Source organism: Heptranchias perlo, chromosome 35, assembly GCF_035084215.1.
Source record: "Heptranchias perlo isolate sHepPer1 chromosome 35, sHepPer1.hap1, whole genome shotgun sequence".
Taxonomy (NCBI): Eukaryota; Metazoa; Chordata; class Chondrichthyes; order Hexanchiformes; family Hexanchidae; genus Heptranchias; species Heptranchias perlo.
Genome location: NC_090359.1, coordinates 14,153,794 through 14,171,312, shown reverse-complemented (window position 1 = coordinate 14,171,312; position 17,519 = coordinate 14,153,794). Strand labels below are relative to the sequence as shown.

Genomic DNA, 17,519 nt, shown 5'->3' with positions numbered 1-17,519 from the left:
CGTTGTCTAACAAAGAGAAGGAAATGTAAAAGGTTCTTTCAACAGTGGCCCGTGGAAAATTAAACAAACTGTCATCAAATAAATCGTTGAAGAAATTCACTGACACATGAAGCATTTTTAACACAAGGGTGAGTGTAGAATCAATGCAGTAATTCATCGTTAGTATAGTGGTGAGTATCCCCCGCCTGTCACCCCGAAGACCGGGGTTCAATTCCCCGACGAGGACGTTAAATTTTCGCCGCCTGTCAAAGTTTTTATCTGTAACATTGGATGTGGAAAATGCAGTGTGAAACTGACTCGGAGATTCCCACTTTCCTCAATTTAAATGAACTGATATTCCAGCGGTTTTAAAATCTGCTCTCCGCGTCACTCTTCACCTCGATCTAAGACTGGCTTCTGTGATGTTGGGGATTTCGGGAGGAGGCCGAGATGGATCATCCACTCGGCACTTCTGGCTGAAGATGGTTGCTCACAGTTCAGCCTTGTCTTTTGCACTCACGTGCTGGGCTTTCCCATCATTGAAGATGGGGATGTTCACAGAGCCTCCTCCCGTTAGTTGTTTAATTATCCACCACCATTCACAACTGGGTGTGGCAGGACTGCAGAAGATCCGTTGTTTGTGGGATCGCTTAGCTCTGTCTGCAGCATGCTGCTTCTGCTGTTTGGCAAGTCGTCCTGTGTTACTTTCAGGTTATTGGTGGGTGTGTGTTTGTGTGTACATGCGGTGTGTCTGTGTGTGAGTGTGTATGTAGCTATGAATGTGTGTGTTTGTGTATGTGTGAATATGTCTGCGTGTGTCTCACTTTTTCTACCCGTTTCTGGGTGTCTCTCTCTTTCTTTCTCTCTGTCACTTTTTCCCTGTTCCCCACATAATTTTTCTCTGGACCTTGACTAACAAAGAGATAGAAAGTAAGTCTTCTTTCAACAGTGGCATGTGGAAAGTTAAATAAACTGTCATCATAGAAGTCGTTAAAATAGATTCACTGAAACATGCATCCTTTTCATTGCTGTATGTGAGATCTTTCATGTCTGCGCCTGTTCCGAGACCTGTCTCTCTCTGTTTCGGGCTGGTGACAGCGCGATTCTGCGTTTTATTTCTTGCCCATCATTGTGGTTCTCACATCGAGCTGAAGCGTGAGGCAGAGAGCAGATTTTTAAAATCGCTGTGAAATCAATTTGGAGAAGTGGGAAAGGCCGAGTCAGTTTTTCATTGTATTTTCAACATCCAATATTGCAGATAAATGAAAGTGAAGCTTCAAAAGCAGCAATAACCTCCTCGTCGGGGAATTGAACCCCGGTCTCCCGCGTGACAGGCGGGGATACTCACCACTATACTAACGAGGAAGTGGTGCAGGCTTTTAACGTACATTCACCACAGATGCTTCACATTTCAGTGAATCTGGTTCGATCAAGGGTTCGATCAAGATGAAATCTCCCTCGACACAGTCACAGAGGATGTAATTTGTGAATTTGACAAGGGTCGTTTCAGTACTGTGGCAGGAGTGGAAGCCTGATTGGAGGGATTCAAACATGGTGTTGTGGGAAAGATGGACACGGATTTAGGAGGCAAAAACACATTGAAGGACTTTGGAGAGGAAAGGGAGGTGGGAGATGGGGCGGTCTTTTGAAAGGACAGAGGGTCAAGGGTGGGTCTTTTGAGAAGGAGGGTGATGACGGCAGATTTGATGAGGAGGGGGCAGTACCTGAGGAGAGGGGACCGTTAACAATGTCAGCAAACATGGGGCCAGGAAAGGAGGTTGTGTATTCAGAAGTTTGGAGGGAATAGGGTCGAGGGAGCAGGAGGTGGGTCTCATGGTCAAGATGAGCTCAGAGAGGGCATGAGGGGAGATAGGAGAGAAACTTGGTGGGCTAGGGGAAGGGAGCGGAACGGCAGAGGCAGTTGAATGGATGGTCTCAATCTTAGTGACAAAGAAGTCCATGAGCTCCTCGCACTTGTTGTTGGAGGTGGGGGTGGAGAGGGGATGGGAGAGGGGTTTAAGAAGATGGTTTGCAGTGAAGAGAATCCGGGGGTTATCTTTACATTCCAGGATGATCCTGGAATAGTGAGCAGTTTTGTCAGAGGAGACAGGACCCGATAGTGCTTTATGTGGTCCAGCCAGATCTGGCGATGAATGGCCAAAGAATGGACAGTTGGGAATTTGAAAGTGCCGTTGTAAGTGACTTGGGGGGAGAGTTTTTTCCAGGGATGAACACAGAAGGAAGTGGGTTAGTCCCACTCCCCGGCTCTTTCCCCACAGCCCTGTGAATTTTTTCCGGTCAAGTATTTACCAATTCCCTTTCGAAAGTTACTATTGAACCTGCTTCCACCTTCCTTTCAGGCAGTGCATTCCCGATCATAAAAGCTCGCTGCGTAAAAAAATCTCTCCTCATTCCTCCCGCCCGTGGCTTTTTTTTCCCATTTATTTTTAATCTGTGTCCTCTGGTTATTAACCCTCCCATCACTGGAAACAGTTTCTCCTTATTTCGTCTGTCAAAACCTTTCATAATTGTGAACACCTACATTAAATCGCGCCTTAACCTTCTGGGTGTTGTCTCAGTGCCCTGTTGATTCCTCCTTCCATTCCCATGTGGTCTGGTGGTTAGGATTCCTGGTTTTCCTGCAGGTGGCGTGGGTTCAACTCCCGGTGTAGGAATAACAGCCTTTTAATCCCAGCCTCCCAATTTGCCTGCAGTCCGAGCTATGGCTGCTGCTTCCTCCTTCGCTTCTGTGTCAGTCCCACAATCACACTGAGAAATGAGGCAGACCACAGCTCTTAAAGGGACAATGCACCAAAAACACAGTCCCACAAGCTGAAGGGAAGCAAGCAACAATCTCCCGACAGGTCACTCAGCAGCTCATGGCCAAGTATTTGTCTACAATCCTTTTATTATTTACTGTAAAGCCCGAGTCTCAGTGAAACACACACAGAACATTCTGGAAACACTGGGAGCTGGAATCCACACCCTTCTAAACGCCAGCCTGACTCCTTGGTGTTACTCTCACACCCGGCTAGTCATGAACCAGATTGTGCCACTCCCAGACTAACTGATGACCACAGCCTCAGCCCTGGATCCCAGTCTGCACCATAACCGCAGCCTGTTTTGCTGACAAGTCTATTATGTGATACTTTATCCTCCCGTAATCTCTCCCTGCATAGAAACTCCCCGACCCATAGAAAGTGGGGTGGGATTCCTGAGTTCATTCTGTGATGTGCATTGGCGGAGTGGGACTGCATGGATTGATCTTCCATAGAGCCGGTAATCACTCGATGGGCCGAATGGCCTCCTTCCGTGCTGTAACCTTGCTATGATTCTATGAATCCATTTGGGTGGAGAGGGTTACAAGGAAGTGATCGGAGATGGCCTTATCCATGATTGAGACGATGGGAGTAGAGAGGCCACGTGAGATGGCAAGGTCGAGGGGGTGGCCATGAATATGGGTCGGGGAGTTTCTATGCAGTGAGAGATTAAGGGAGGATAAAGTATCACATAATAGACTTGTCAGCAAAATTGAAGCCCATGGGATTAAACGGACAATGGCAGCGTGGATACAAAATTGGCTAAGTAGCAGTAAACAGAGAGTAGTGGTGAACGGTTGTTTTTCAGACTGGAGGCAAGTATACAGTGGTGTCCCCCAGGGCTCGGTATTAGGACCACTGCTCTTTTTGATATATATTAATGACCGGGACTTGGGTGTACAGGGTATAATTTCAAAGTTTTCAGATGACACAAAACTCAGAAATGTAATAAACAATGTTGAGGATAGTAACAGACTTCAGGAGGACATGGGCAGACTGGTGAAATGGGTAGAAACATGGCAGATGAAATTTAATACAGAGAATTGTGAAGCGATACATTTTGGTAGGAAGAATGAGGAGATGTAATGTAAACTAAATGGAACAATTTTAAATGGAGTGGACGAATAGAGAGACCTGGGGGTGTAGTTACACAAATCTTTGAATGTGGCAGGACAAATTGAGAAGGCTGTTAAAAAAAGCAAGTGGGGCCCTTGGCTTTATTAATTGAGGCACAGAATACAAAGGAAGGAATTGATACAAAATCTTGATAAAACACTGGTTAGGCCTCAGCTGGAGTATTGTGTTCAATGCTGGGCACCAAACATTAGGAAGGATGTCAAGGCCTTAGAGAAGATGCAGAGGAGATTTACTAGAATGGTGCCAGGAATGAGGGACTTCAGTTCTCTGGAGAGACTGGAGAAACTGGGGCTGTTCTCCTTGGAACAGAGAACATAAAGTGGAGATGTGATAGAGGTGTTCAAAATAGTGAAGGGTTTTCAAAGAGTAAAGAAGGAGAAACTTTCCAGTTGCAGAAGGGCAGTTCCAGGTCAGATAGGGAGCAAAGCTCCCTCCACACTGTGACATCAAACACTCCCAGGGAAGGTACAGCACGGGTTATATGCAGATGTAGCTCCCTCTACACTGTCAAATCAAACACTCACACGGCAGGTACAACACGGGTTAGATACACAATAATGCTTCCTCAACACTGTGCAGTTGAGATCTCGCCTCAGATTTCAGATAAAAGGTTGGTTTCCTGGACACTCTGCTGGTGTCTCTCTGCATCCCTGGACCCAGTGACACCGCTCTCTACCTCCCTCTGCTGGTGTCTCTCTGTACACAGTTACACCGCTCTCTACCTCCCTCTGCTGGTGTCTCTCTGTATCGCTGTACTAAGTTACAACGCTCTCTACCTCCCTCTGCTGGTGTCTCTCTGTATCTCTGTACCCAGTTACACCGCTCTCTACCTCCCTCTGCTGGTGTCTCTCTTTATCTCTGTACTCAGTTACACCGCTCTCTACCTCCCTCTGCTGGTGTCTCTCTGTATCGCTGTACTCAGTTGCACCGCGCTCTCCCTCCGTCTTTTTTCTTTTCTTTTTTTCTTATTTTTCGAAAGAAACTTATGAAATAGGACAATGGAAGTGATTGAATGAAAGCAGGATCAGAAAGATATTGAGTTTTTTTCTGAAAGACATCCAATCGTATCACAACATCGACTCATTGAATTGGAGTCAGGTGACTGCAGTGTATAAAAGGTGTTGGTTGGTGGGTAAAGGAATAGTTGAGTTGTTTGGTATCATGGGGGATTTTGTAGTGAGAGCTTTGTTCTCGGTGTTGGTGTTCGTTGGAGTGGTTTGTTGCTCTGATATTTGGGAACAGTTTAGAGGCCAGAGATTTCCATGGAGGAGTAAAACCCACCCCTGTGCCCCAGAGAGTCCCTCTCCCTGTGCCTCCCATTTCAGTGTGTCTGAGGGGAGAAGTCTGTCTCCACTGCAGACTGTGATGGTGCAGTGTGGAGAGCAGAACCTGCTGGTGAGGGTAGACATGGATTTATTTGGAACCAGGCACCTGATTAAAGCTACTGACCTGACCCTGGGGACAGCAGGTTGTCGGCCAACTGGGATCCACTCTCAGAACCACACTGTCCTCTTTGACTATGGGCTCCATGAATGTGGCAGCAGATTGCAGGTAATGTGATTCTTCAATTCTTGCTCCAATTTCACTGTGTAGTTTACTGCCCACTCTGAATTCATTAACGTCGGCTGAAACTCCAGCCACTGAGGAGATCCCTGAATGAAATCAGTGTATAAATTCTTGCCCACTGTTAAATATCACCCTGTGTGAAACAACTACTTTATATTGACCTGTTAATCTTAGCTTTATATTTAAAATGAACTTCAACTTGTCACTGAGGGACTGCATCTTTCTTAAATGGGTCATTACCACTCTCTAACTCTGAGATTCAATTCTATTGACCTTGAACCTTTACCGACATTCCTCCAAACCAGTCTGTTCTTTTGTGCCTCAATTGATTTATCTTTTCCTTGCCTTCTCGTGGATATTCAGGCCTGTTGCCTCAACTTGTGGTCAATGAATGTTCAATGTGGAAGTTCCTGTTGAGACTTCTCTTGAAAAATGAAACAAGTGGAATAATAATTGGGATACAATGTATTAAAGGGGAACTCCACTTTTGGTTATTACTCCTGCCAATCCCCTTGATTCCACGGACACAGATGAGATTTAAGTGATGTTGTTTTGTGCTCCATATCAGGGTTAACTTGAAGCCCCTTAAGGTGAAAGCTCTATTCTATGTGGGAAATAATGCTCATCAAATCTGGCAGTGCCAATCATTTCAGGGTTTCTGACTGCAGGCCTGAAGTCCCCTGTTGCAGAAGGTGGACTGAGCAGAGTAACAGAGGCAGCTCGAGGCAACTTCAACCAATGGTGGAGCTGCTTCAATCATGTGTCATTGAGGAACAGCTGAAACCCCTCAAACTGCTGCTTAACAGGGCAGGAAAATGACCAGAAATAGCTTTTGTCCAATGAGACCATCTCTTCATTCCTGAACCTGATGTCTTTCAGATGGCTGGAGATTTCCTGGTCTACACCACCCATCTGAACCACACCCCAAATGCTCATGGATCTGTCATTGTGAGAACGAATGGAGCTATCATTCCCATTGAGTGCCATTATTTTAGGTAAGAAACTTTACTCTGTGGCAAATAAGGTCTACAGCAGGTGCAGTTCTCTGAAGTTGTCCTGAAATTACTCTCCTGTCCTTCCAGGAAGGGCAATGTGAGCAGTGATCCTATCAAGCCCACCTGGATCCCATTCAGCTCGACCAAGTCTGGAGAAGGGCTTCTGTCATTCTCACTGCGTCTTATGAACGGTATGTGATGGGTGGATGGGGAGTGCTTTTCTGTCGTCTCCCACTGGGAGTTTCACCCACTGTCTCCAACCCTTGTCCTCTTGTACTTCAGATGACTGGCTTACAGAGCGCACCTCGACTGTCTACTACCTGGGTGACCTCATTCACATTGAGGCCTCTGTTTCAATGACCAACCACATGCCCTTGAAGCTCTACATTGACAGCTGTGCAGCTACATTGAGCCCAGACAAGGATTCCACCCCAAGATACAACATCATTGACTACCATGGGTAAGGAGCTCTCTGCTTTCTCCAGCTGGTTATGTCTCAATGGGTTCACTAAATTCACTTTGTCCCTTTTTTAATCTATCTTCAGTTGCCTCCTGGACAGCAAAGCTGAGGACTCCTTTTCAACCTTTGTGTTGCCAAGAGGTGAACGTGAGCTGGACAAACTCCAGTTTGACCTGGATGCGTTCCGCTTCTTTGGAGATGACCGTTCCTTGGTAAGAGGAAGCCAAACATTGGGGTTCCCCATGTTGGGAGGAGGTCACTCAATAACAACTTGTATTGAATGTGTCCCTCAGATTTTCATCACCTGTCACCTGAAAGTTGCTGCAGTGGATCGGAGAGATTCCATGAACAAAGCTTGTACTTTCCAGAATATGTAAGTTCCCCCTCTTGCTCAGGGATGTGTTGTATTAAAGGGTGATGGACAACCTGGTTGATAAACGGATTCTCTGGTTTAGCTGGACCCCATTGGAAGAATCCAACAATGACGTGTGTGCCTGTTGTCATCTGGGTACCTGCAGTGCCACGAGGGAATTCCGACTTGATTCCAGAGGAAGGAGGGATCTTATATCTGGACCTGGTAGGACATTGATCCTCTATATGTTGGAGGTCACCCTTTACTCTCTCTAACTGGAATGTTTGATATTGCAGAGAGTGATGCTGAATTGAAGTGGGAGGGTGAGGCCTTACTTGGACCCCTAGTCATTCTGGATCCTGATGTGACAGACCTGGCAATTGAGCCCCTTAATGAGGTTGAGCAAAGGATGCAGCAGAGGTCTCCGGGTGGTGAGTTCGCTGACTGCTGGTTTCCATTTTCCCCTCAGTATTTCCTTCACTCACTCTGACCTTTGGTTTCTTGTTCTATTTTTTTAGGTGTGGAGTCTGAGGTGGTCCTAATTCTGGCCCTGACTGTGACCGCTGTCTCTCTGATCTCTGCTTCTTTGATCGCCTTGTTCCTGTACAGGAAACACAAGCAAACCCAGTTCAACTAGTTATCAAATGACCAATAAAGCAGTGACTACTTGTATCTTCTAATGGCTGGTTGCTCATTTTTCATTATCTGGCTCCAATCAGCATGCAATGAGTGCTCAATACTGTTCGTAACACTCTGCACTCCTCCACAGTTCCTCCTGTTAGTGAAATGGGTTTTAATGGGTCCATGTAAGTCGTGGCAGACTGGCTGGTAATAATGTATCCAGGCCCAGTCCAGGGATGGCTGCAGCAATGGGTGAAGGCTTGCCCGGCCCTCATTGTGCAGGTAAATGAGCTCTGAAGGAACAGTGGGACTGGCCTGAGGGACTGGTGCCGGCTGGTTGACGGCCCAATCTCTCCCTTGGTGCTCCGCAGCCATTGATCACTCGAATCCCCACACGTGCTCCAAACTCCAGTTAAACTCTCCCTTTTGGAGCTAATTGTCCAAACACCAATCGGATTGAGAGTCGGTGGACTTGGAACTCTCCTCCAAGATTGAAGATCCCTGCCCCTGATGTAAAGATTCTTGTTTAGTGGGGGTGGGGCTCCAGGTAGATTTCAAATGCTCAGTGTAAAGGTTAATGTACACAGGGGGCAATGATGTGCCTATTGGGTACAGGCACAGTGAGAGGGCGAGGGATGGGGAGCCCAGAGGTTGTGACTTAACTCTGTTGGATTTGAATTTCACCTGTCTTGTGAGCAGACAGAAGTTTCTCATCTTCAGCTTCCCCTCACGACAGGCCCTGAAGATTTTATTGCAATTTGAAAATAGGATGAACTATTTACATTATTATCATTCACTGTATTTGAAGAGTGATCATAGGAACAGGAGAAGGTCATTTCGCCCCTCGATCCTGGTCCACCATTCAAAGAGATCATGGTTGATCCATGACATAACTCCATATACCTGCCTTCGTCATATCCCTTACCTTTTGGGTCACAATTTTAATCTGAGATAATAGATTTAACAATTGAGCTAGCATCAACTGCCATTTGTGGAAGAGTGTTCCTAACTTCTCCCACTCTTTGCGTGTCGAAGTGTCTCTTCACTTCACTCCTGAAAGTCATAATTCTAACTTTAAGGTTATGTCCCCTGGTCGCTAAACTGGCTGTGGTTTTCATAACTTTACACTGAATTGGGTACAATCCATGTCTGGGCCACCCTTGCCTTATGAAATACTGAAATTTGTTCATAAAATGTTCTTCCGATTAATGAGAATGTTTAACTTTACAAAGCTGGGTTTCTTTTTGGTAAATCAGACATTCAGGGGGTCTATTAAACAGGATGGGAGCTGTTAGCAGTAAACACCCTCGCTTCAGACAACATTCTTTGGCAGGTGGAAACCACGCCTCCATTTAAATCAAATCATAGTATTATTTTACTTAAGCTATAACCACTGAAGTTTAGTGTTTAAACATAGCAGGAGATCCAGGCTTGTTCTGTTAAAGTAGAATAACAAGTTAGTGGGAACTTTTAACAATAGCAATTCATTTCTGCTCACTGTACACACTGAAGGTGAATTTTCTTCCAGTGGAAACTGCAGTCAGACGGCCCCTCCTCACTTTCACTCTGAGCTTCCTCACACTATTGACAAATAGTGTTCGGAAACTTTAAACCCAATAGATGACAATACATTCAAGTGTAGTGTAGGTCCATCCTACCCTCTTCTGACTGTTTGATTTACATGTAAATATTTCAGGGAGATTTTACAAACTGGATATACTGGGCAAGAGATCTACTTTGGGCTATTTTACAATGTTGCAAAAAATACGATGTAGAAATGCTTCATGAATTCATTCTCAATGAAGCTTAGGATCTTACAGGACAGAAACAGGTGACTATCCTCTTGCTCCTCGTCCACTTTAATGTTCCTCTGTTCCAAGGTCCCTGTACACGACCCAAAGCTGGGGTGAAATGTGAGCTGTGAGGAGGATACAAAGAGGTTCCAATATGATTTATATAAGTTGGGTGAGTGGGCAAAAACATGGCAGATGCAGTATAACGTGGTTAAATGTGAAGTTATTCACTTTGATTGTAAAATCAGATTATTATCTGAATGGTGATAGATTGGGAAAAGGGGAGGTGCAACGAAACCTGGGTGTCTTTGCACACCAGTCGCTGAAAGCGAGCATTCAGGTGCAGCAAGCAGTTCGGAAGGCGAATGGTATGTTGGCCTTCATTGCAAGAGGATTTGAGTATAGGAGCAGGGATGTTTTACTGCAGTTATACAGGGCCTTGGTGAGACCACATCTGGAGTATTGTGTGCAGTTTTAGTCTCCTTATCTGAGGAATGAAGTCCTTGCCAGGAGGAAGTGCAACAAAGGTTTCCTGGACTGATTCCTGGGATGGCAGGACTGACTTATGAGGAGAGATTGGGTTGACTAGACCTGTATTCACTCGAGTTTAGAATAATGAGAGGTGATCTCAGTGAAACATATAAAATTCGAACAGGACTGGACAGACCAGATGCAGGGAGGATGTTCGCCATGGCTGAGGAGCCCAAAACCAGGGGTCACAGTCTCAGGACAAATCCAATCCAGCCAATTACTGCCCCATTAGTCTACTCTCAATCATCAGCAAAGTGATGGAAGGTGTCGTCGACAGTGCTATCAAGCGGTACTTACTCACCAATAACCTGCTCATCAATGCTCAGTTAGGGTTCCGCCAGGACCACTCGGCTCCAGACCTCATTGCAGCCTTGGTCCAAACATGGACAAAAGAGCTGAATTCCTGAGGTGAGGTGAGAATAACTGCACTTGACATCAAGGCAACATTTGACCAAGTGTGGCACCAAGGAGCCCTAGTAAAATTGAAGTCAATGGGAATCGGGGAAAACGCTCCAGTGGCTGGAGTCATACCGAGAACAAAAGAAGATGGTAGTGGTTGTTGTAGACAAATCATTTCAGCCCCAGGACATTGCTGCAGGAGTTCCTCAGGGCAGTGTCCTCGGCCCAACCATTTTCAGCTGCTTCATCAATGACCTTCCCTCTATCATAAGGTCAGAAATGGGGATGTTCGCTGATGATTGCACAGTGTTCAGTTCCATTCGCAACCCCTCAAATAATGAAGCAGTCCGAGCCCGCAGGCAGCAAGACCTGGACAACATCCAGTCTAGGGCTGATAAGTGGCAAGTAACACTCGTGCCAGACAAGTGCCAGGCAATGACCATCACCAATAAGAGAGAGTCTAACCACCTCCCCTTGCCATTCAACGTCATTACCATCACCGAAGCCCCACCATCAACATCCTGGGGGTCACCATTGACCAGAAACTTAACTGGACCAGCCATACAAATACTGTGGCTACAAGAGCAGGTCAGAGGCTGGGTATTCTGCGGCGAGTGACTCACGTTCTGACTCCCAAAACCTTTCCACCATCTACAAGGCACAAATCAGGAGTGTGATGGAATACCCTCCACTTGCCTGGATGAGTGCAGCTCCAAAAACACTCAAGAAGCTCGACACCATCCAGGACAAAGCAGCCCGCTTGATTGGCACCCCATCCACCACCCTGAACATTCACTCCCTTCACCAGCGGTGCACAGTGGCTGCAGTGTGTACCATCCACAGGATGCACTGCAGCAACCCGCCAAGGCTTCTTTGACAGCACCTCCCAAACCCGAGACCTCTACCACCTAGAAGGACAAGGGCAGCAGGCACATGGGAACAACACCACCTGCACGTTCCCTTCCAAGTCACACACCATCCCGACTTGGAAATATATCGACGTTCCTTCATTGTCGCTGGGTCAAAATCCTGGAACTCCCTTCCTAACAGCACTGTGGGAGAACCTTCACCACACGGACTGCAGCGGTTCAAGAAGACAGCTCACCACCACCTTCTCAAGGGCAATTAGGGATGGGCAATAAATGCCGGCCTCGCCAGCGACGCCCACATCCGATGACCGAACAAAAAAAAACTGACCTTGACCATTTCCATTGTAAGGCAAGACAGCTATGGACAATGACTCAGGAAAAGCAGCAGGGATGGTGATAAGAACACAATGCGGGCAGGCAGCTCGATGTATGAGGAGCAATCAGTGGTCACTTGGCCTCTGTGACAAATCATTTTGCAGAGGGTTTTGTGACAAGATGAGTTAAGCTGACCACTTAAATTCTATTTTTAAAAAATTTTCTTTCGGAGGATTTTGTGACCGGATGGGTCAAGCTGGCAACATTATATTTTGTGGTCAAATAACCTCATAAATCTAGAAGAGTTTTATGAATAAGAACGCCGTATATGTTGTGAGGCTCCTACCACGGAGCTTTAAAAACCCAACATCTTTTGAGCTCAGGGGAGAGGACGGTGCAGAGCAATTAGCGAAGTTCACCCAGCTGTCAGAAGACTACAACCTCTGTCCAGAGATCGACCAAGCTGTAAAAAGACTTCGAAACTGTCAGAAGACTTGAGAGGATTACACCGCCAACTTAATTACAAACTCTGCCCAGAGACCAAACGGTGTGATATTGTTTTAATATCTGTATGATAAGTGACTTCACTCTATTATTACTGTCTTATAATATTGGATACTTTCACATGTTTGATTTGACTATTAAAAGAGAAGACATTGATTACCATTTGGCGTCACATCCGAATCTGTTCGAATGACTGAGCACTAATTTATAAAATTATGTCTCCTCGTTCTTCATTCCGCCATCAGAGGAAATTGATTCTCAATCTAATCTATCAAATAATTTTAACATTTTAAACACCTCAATTAGATCGCCCCTCAAACTTCTATATCAACGCAATACAAGCCACGTTTATGCAACCTGCCCTCATAACTTAACCCTCTCAGCCCGGGTATCATTATGGTGAATCTGCATTGCACCACCTCCAAGGCCAACACATCCTTCCGAGGATGTGGTGCCCAAAACTGAATGCAGTACTCCAGATGGGGTCTGACCAAAGCTCCATGCAGCCTGTGAAAGTAGCTGGGAGGGGAATAGAAATGGTGGTGAGGATACGCGTTGGTGGCGGGGCTGAACACGATGGCTTCAGTCTTCGCAATGTTAAACTGAAGGAAATTGGGGCTCATCCAAGATTGGATGTCGGACAAGTATCCTGACCACACACAGGTAGTGGAGGTAGAGTTAATGCACATGGCTCGGGCTGAATTGGGCACGTTGCACACTGAATGTAACCGTGCTGAACTGGACCTGTCCACATCATACGCAGAGATGTGGGTTAAAGTGGGTGTACGACCAGGATCGAGAAATTGGCTGCGTTTTCCGGTTGCAGAAGGAGAGTGTCTCTGATCAGTTATACCTTGTGCTGAGATCTGTTAATTCAGCATTAAGAGGTGTTTAAACCCGGGGTCTTCCTCGTGTACAAGGCTCACCCTCACCAATGGCAGCTGCCTGTCAAGCTTTTCATTATCTTTTCTGAAGAAATGTAATCGGGATCATACTGTGGTTTCTCGGTATTTCACTTTAGAGCTGTGTCAGATCCAATTTCATCAAAACAAAAACACGAGCCTGGCAACGGCTGCACTAATCTGTTTGTATCAATTACTGTAATTAATATAAAAGACCAAAGCACCGAATTGTCTCCCTGGAGGCTGACATCAGGTATAAAAGTGTCAACCCTTGAATGTAGAGCAGAGCTTCTTATAGAAATGCACGGTTCACCAAAAGGACTATTATTTGCCATTTATTATCCCATCCTTGCAGCTATCAGTGTTCCAGGTAAAGTAATGTAGTTAATTATTAGTTATGGAAATCGTTGTTTAACTGTATCACTGCTCTAGTTGACTGGTATCGTTTCTCCCTTTTAATTGTATCGTTTCTCCCCTTTAATTATATAATTTCTCCCCTTTACCGGTATAATTTCTTCTCTTTAACAGTATAATTTCTCTCCTTTAACTGTATAATTTCTCCCCTTTACCAATATTTCTCCCCTATAATAGTGCAATCTCTCCCCTTTAAATGTATAAATTCGCCACTTTTACTATCACTTCTCCCCTGTGACTGTGTAATTTCTCCCCTTCAACAGTATAAATATCTGCCTTTTATGTGTCACCTTTAATGATATCATTTCTGCTCTTTACCGGTGTAATTTATCCCTTTAATGGTATCATTTCTCCCCTTCAATGGTATAATTTCTCTCCTTAAACGGTATCATTTCTCTGCTTTAACTGTTTCGTTTCTCCCCTTTAACTGTGCGCTTCTCGGCTTTACCAGTACCACTACCTGATGTGTTATTGGCCCTGTTACTGTAGGAGTGCAGAGATCTCGGAGGATTGTAGGGCTGGAGGAGGCTACAGAGATAGGGAGGAGCGAGGCTGAGTATTTGAGTACAAGGATAAGAATTTTAAAATTGAGGTGTTGTCGGAAAGGGAGCCAATGTAGATCAGTGAGCCCAGGGGTGATGGGTGAACAGGACTTGTTGCGAGTTATGATACCAGCTGCAAAATTTTGGATGCGCTCAAGTTTACGGAGGGTGCAAGGCAGGAGGCCAGCCAGGAGAGCATTGGAAGAGTTGAGTTTAGAGGTCACAACAGCATGGATGAGGGTTTCAGCAGCAGATGAGCTGAGGCAGGGGCAGAGACCAGTAGTTACGGAGGTGGAAGGAGGTGACCTTGGTGGTGGAGAGGATATGGGTCCGAAACTGCACTCAGAGTCAAATAGGACGCCAAGATTGTGAACAGTCTGGTTCGGCCTCAGAAAATGGCCAGGAACAGGGATGGAGTCGATGGCGAGGGAATGGAGTTTGTGGCTGAAAGGAAGACAATGTTTTCATCTGTTATCACGGTGTACATGTAGGTCTATTGTGTTATTGTAAGTGAATTGTCACACTGTTCTCACCGTGTAGATGTAGTTCTATTGTGTTATGAACATTATTACTGTGGGTGAATTATCCCACTGTTATTCCGGTGTATATGTAGTTATGTTGTGTTTATTGGTGCTGCACTGTGGAAGGTGTACTCTGTTATATCAGAGAATATATTGTATTGCTGCCGTTGTGTTGTGAGTGGTATTATCACGTTATTATAAGATATGTAGGAAATTATTTTGTTCCTTGCTGCAGACTGACTGGTGGTGGGGTTCGGTTCTACAGACGCTCTCAACCCTCGGGTACCGTGACCATTCCTTTTTACTCAGTGTATTTCCACTCTAATTGTGAAGTTGCCCCTGAAGATATATCGGAGCCTCTACAGATGAATAAGAAGTGGAACCGCTGGCGATCCGCTAAACAGCAACATCAGGGTGAAAATTCTCTGCGTTTGATGCCAGCATTCCAGGCACCAATACAGGATGGTTCACTGATAGTTACGGTTTCATTAATTAAAGCAAATTAAATCAAAAATATGTAATACTGATTGGATGTATTAATAATTCAACCAATTACAGACGTAACTGTATAATCGTGAAGCTACTGGTTGAATTTAATCTCTGGATTTATTCATTACTGACTGGGTTTATTAAATGATTCATTTACTTGTCTTCGTTTTGATAATTATTTACAGCACGGAATAATTTCAACAAGTTCTTTATCGATTGAGATTATTCAGTGATTAAATAATTCCCGACTGAATTTAATAACTGACTTGATTGAAGGGACATTATTGGGCAGCCAATTATTGACAAAAATATAAACAATGTAACAAGTGTCCGTTTTATGAATGAATCTGGATTTGCTCCAAACTTAGACCGCACTGTGTTTGTGCTTCCAACATTGAATAATTTGACAGCTTGGATTGTAGGTAATTGGTAGAAGGGCTAGACTGGAGCTGAGGAGAAATTATTTTCACCCAGAGGGTGGTGGGAGTCTGGAACTCAGTGCCTGAAAGGGTGGGAGAGGCAGAAACCCTCAACTCATTTAAAAAGTCCTTGGATGTGTACTTGAAGTGCTGTAACCTACAGGGCTACAGACCGAGTGCTGGAAAGGGGGATAAAGCTGGATAGCTCTTTTTCAGTCGTCACGGACATGATGGGCCGAATGGCCTCCTTCTGTGCAGTAACTTTCTCTGATTCTATGAATTCATCGGATGAGAGCGATTTGGGCTCCGACAGGACATGGTCGGTTTTAAATGCAAGTTTTTTGTACGTTATTGGTTGTTTCCAGTTTCATTGTCAATTCTTTTATTATTTATTCTCTTAAAAAATCTTCTGTAACACGTTTATTTTCCTGTCACCTAATCTTCGCATTTATTATGAACCATTTTACTGATTCTTTAAGATTTGTTTCTTTTCTTGTCTATTTGACGTTCCCGCATTGGTTTTAATGGGTTTCTTGTTCCCATTATGTTTTATTATATTCATTTACATTCTGAAGTCTTTGGCCTGTCTGATTTCAATGCGGATGATTATTTTAGCACAGATACAGGTGTCCAGAGGGTAAGGATCGGTTTTCAACTCAGGATCAAGTGTCAAAGCTATAAGTTTCACACAGAATCCTGTCAATTGGATTATTTTTCTGGGAGTCGGATCATTAACGCTCCTGTTCTCTCTCACACACGTACACATGCTCTGTCTCTCTCCTTCTCTCTTACAGCTAACTTGGCGGTGATTGTGATCCTGTCCCGAGGAAGGTGCGGTCTCTCCAGATGTATCACTTCCTACCTGGTGTCCATGGCGGTGACGGATCTCCTGGTCATTATCACGGCTGTGATATTAAACCGCATTGTTGGTATTTATTTCCCATTCAGTTTCCTGTCCATCACTCCGGTCTGTTCTCTCAGTTTTGTGTTAATTTATGCAATCAGAGACAGTTCTGTCTGGGTAACGGTCGTGTTCACCTTTGATCGATTTGTAGCCATTTGCTGCCAGAAGCTGAAAACAAAATATTGCACCGAGAAAACGGCGGCTGTGGTTATCGGAACGGTCTGTGTCCTGAGCTGTTTAAAAAATACATTCTGGTATTTTATATATGAACCTTTGTATACAATTAACAACATACCCTGGTTCTGCAACATCAAGTTAATATTTTACACCTCACCCGCATGGGCTGCATTTGACTGGATTCACCGCATTTTAACCCCTTGTCTCCCATTCATTGTGATTTTATTGCTCAATGCTCAGACCGTCAGACACATTTTAGCGGCCATTAGAATCCGCAGAAGACTCCAGGTCCGCAGCAACGTTGAGAATCAGAGTGACCCAGAGATGGAGAACCGGAGGAAATCCATCGTTTTGCTCTTCTGTATCTCGGGCAGTCTCATCCTGTTATGGTTGTTGTTTCTTATAACTTTCCTCTATGTGCGAATTGCGAACGTTAGTTATTTCTCAGGTTCCAATTTCGATGATTCAAATTTTATTCTGGAGGAAAGCGGATTTATGCTTCAGCTTTTGAGTTCCTGCCTAAACCCGTTTATTTATGCAGGGACCCAGAGTAAATTCAGAGACGAGTTAAAGAATATGGTGAAATATCCACTGACTCTAATTGTTAAATTATTTAAATAATGAAAATAGTAAAATCCAGCCTCAATTGTTCCTTATATTCCATCCTATACTCCTCTCGTTCCTCTCACACACTGCCTGCCCTCTCAGATACACAGTCACTCACTCTGAGATCCTTTCCCACTGTAAATTTACGAAAGTATAAGGAAAACTACATCATTGCACAATTCAGTGTTGTTTCCTGTTCTGTTAG

At 44.8% G+C, this 17,519-nt stretch overlaps 2 protein-coding genes, 1 long non-coding RNA gene and 1 other non-coding gene across 4 annotated transcripts; 3 read left to right on the top strand and 1 right to left on the bottom strand.

Moving 5' to 3' along the window:
- Positions 1 to 1,272: 1,272 nt before the first annotated feature.
- trnad-guc (transfer RNA aspartic acid (anticodon GUC)) lies at positions 1,273 to 1,344 on the bottom strand. Its single transcript has one exon. It is a non-coding gene; the product is annotated as a tRNA-Asp (tRNA).
- A 3,752-nt stretch (positions 1,345 to 5,096) lies between these two features.
- On the top strand, positions 5,097 to 6,960 carry LOC137302256 (zona pellucida sperm-binding protein 3-like). Its single transcript, XM_067971906.1, has 4 exons — positions 5,097 to 5,486; positions 6,381 to 6,496; positions 6,584 to 6,687; positions 6,779 to 6,960. Exons 1-4 carry the CDS (start codon positions 5,097 to 5,099, stop codon positions 6,958 to 6,960), a joined length of 792 nt encoding a protein of 263 aa, XP_067828007.1.
- Positions 6,961 to 7,414: 454 nt separating this feature from the next.
- Positions 7,415 to 8,315, top strand: LOC137302093 (uncharacterized). The gene is made up of 3 exons (XR_010958420.1): positions 7,415 to 7,533; positions 7,605 to 7,739; positions 7,827 to 8,315. It is a non-coding gene; the product is annotated as an uncharacterized lncRNA (long non-coding RNA).
- Positions 8,316 to 13,542: 5,227 nt separating this feature from the next.
- Positions 13,543 to 17,329, top strand: LOC137302092 (probable G-protein coupled receptor 139). Its single transcript, XM_067971774.1, has 2 exons — positions 13,543 to 13,612; positions 16,422 to 17,329. The coding sequence occupies exons 1-2, from the start codon at positions 13,543 to 13,545 to the stop codon at positions 17,327 to 17,329; spliced, it is 978 nt and encodes a 325-aa protein (XP_067827875.1).
- Positions 17,330 to 17,519: the final 190 nt, after the last annotated feature.

What these genes read in the sequence shown, in the direction of transcription:
- LOC137302256 (XM_067971906.1), top strand. Translation starts at nt 5,097, where the DNA reads ATGGGGGATTTTGTAGTGAGAGCTTTGTTCTCGGTGTTGGTGTTCGTT. An exon ending in AATGTGGCAGCAGATTGCAG is followed by an intron (nt 5,487 to 6,380) that starts GTAATGTGATTC and finishes GATGTCTTTCAG; the next exon opens with ATGGCTGGAGATTTCCTGGT. An exon ending in ATTGAGTGCCATTATTTTAG is followed by an intron (nt 6,497 to 6,583) that starts GTAAGAAACTTT and finishes CTGTCCTTCCAG; the next exon opens with GAAGGGCAATGTGAGCAGTG.
- LOC137302092 (XM_067971774.1), top strand. Translation starts at nt 13,543, where the DNA reads ATGCACGGTTCACCAAAAGGACTATTATTTGCCATTTATTATCCCATC. An exon ending in TGCAGCTATCAGTGTTCCAG is followed by an intron (nt 13,613 to 16,421) that starts GTAAAGTAATGT and finishes TCTCTCTTACAG; the next exon opens with CTAACTTGGCGGTGATTGTG.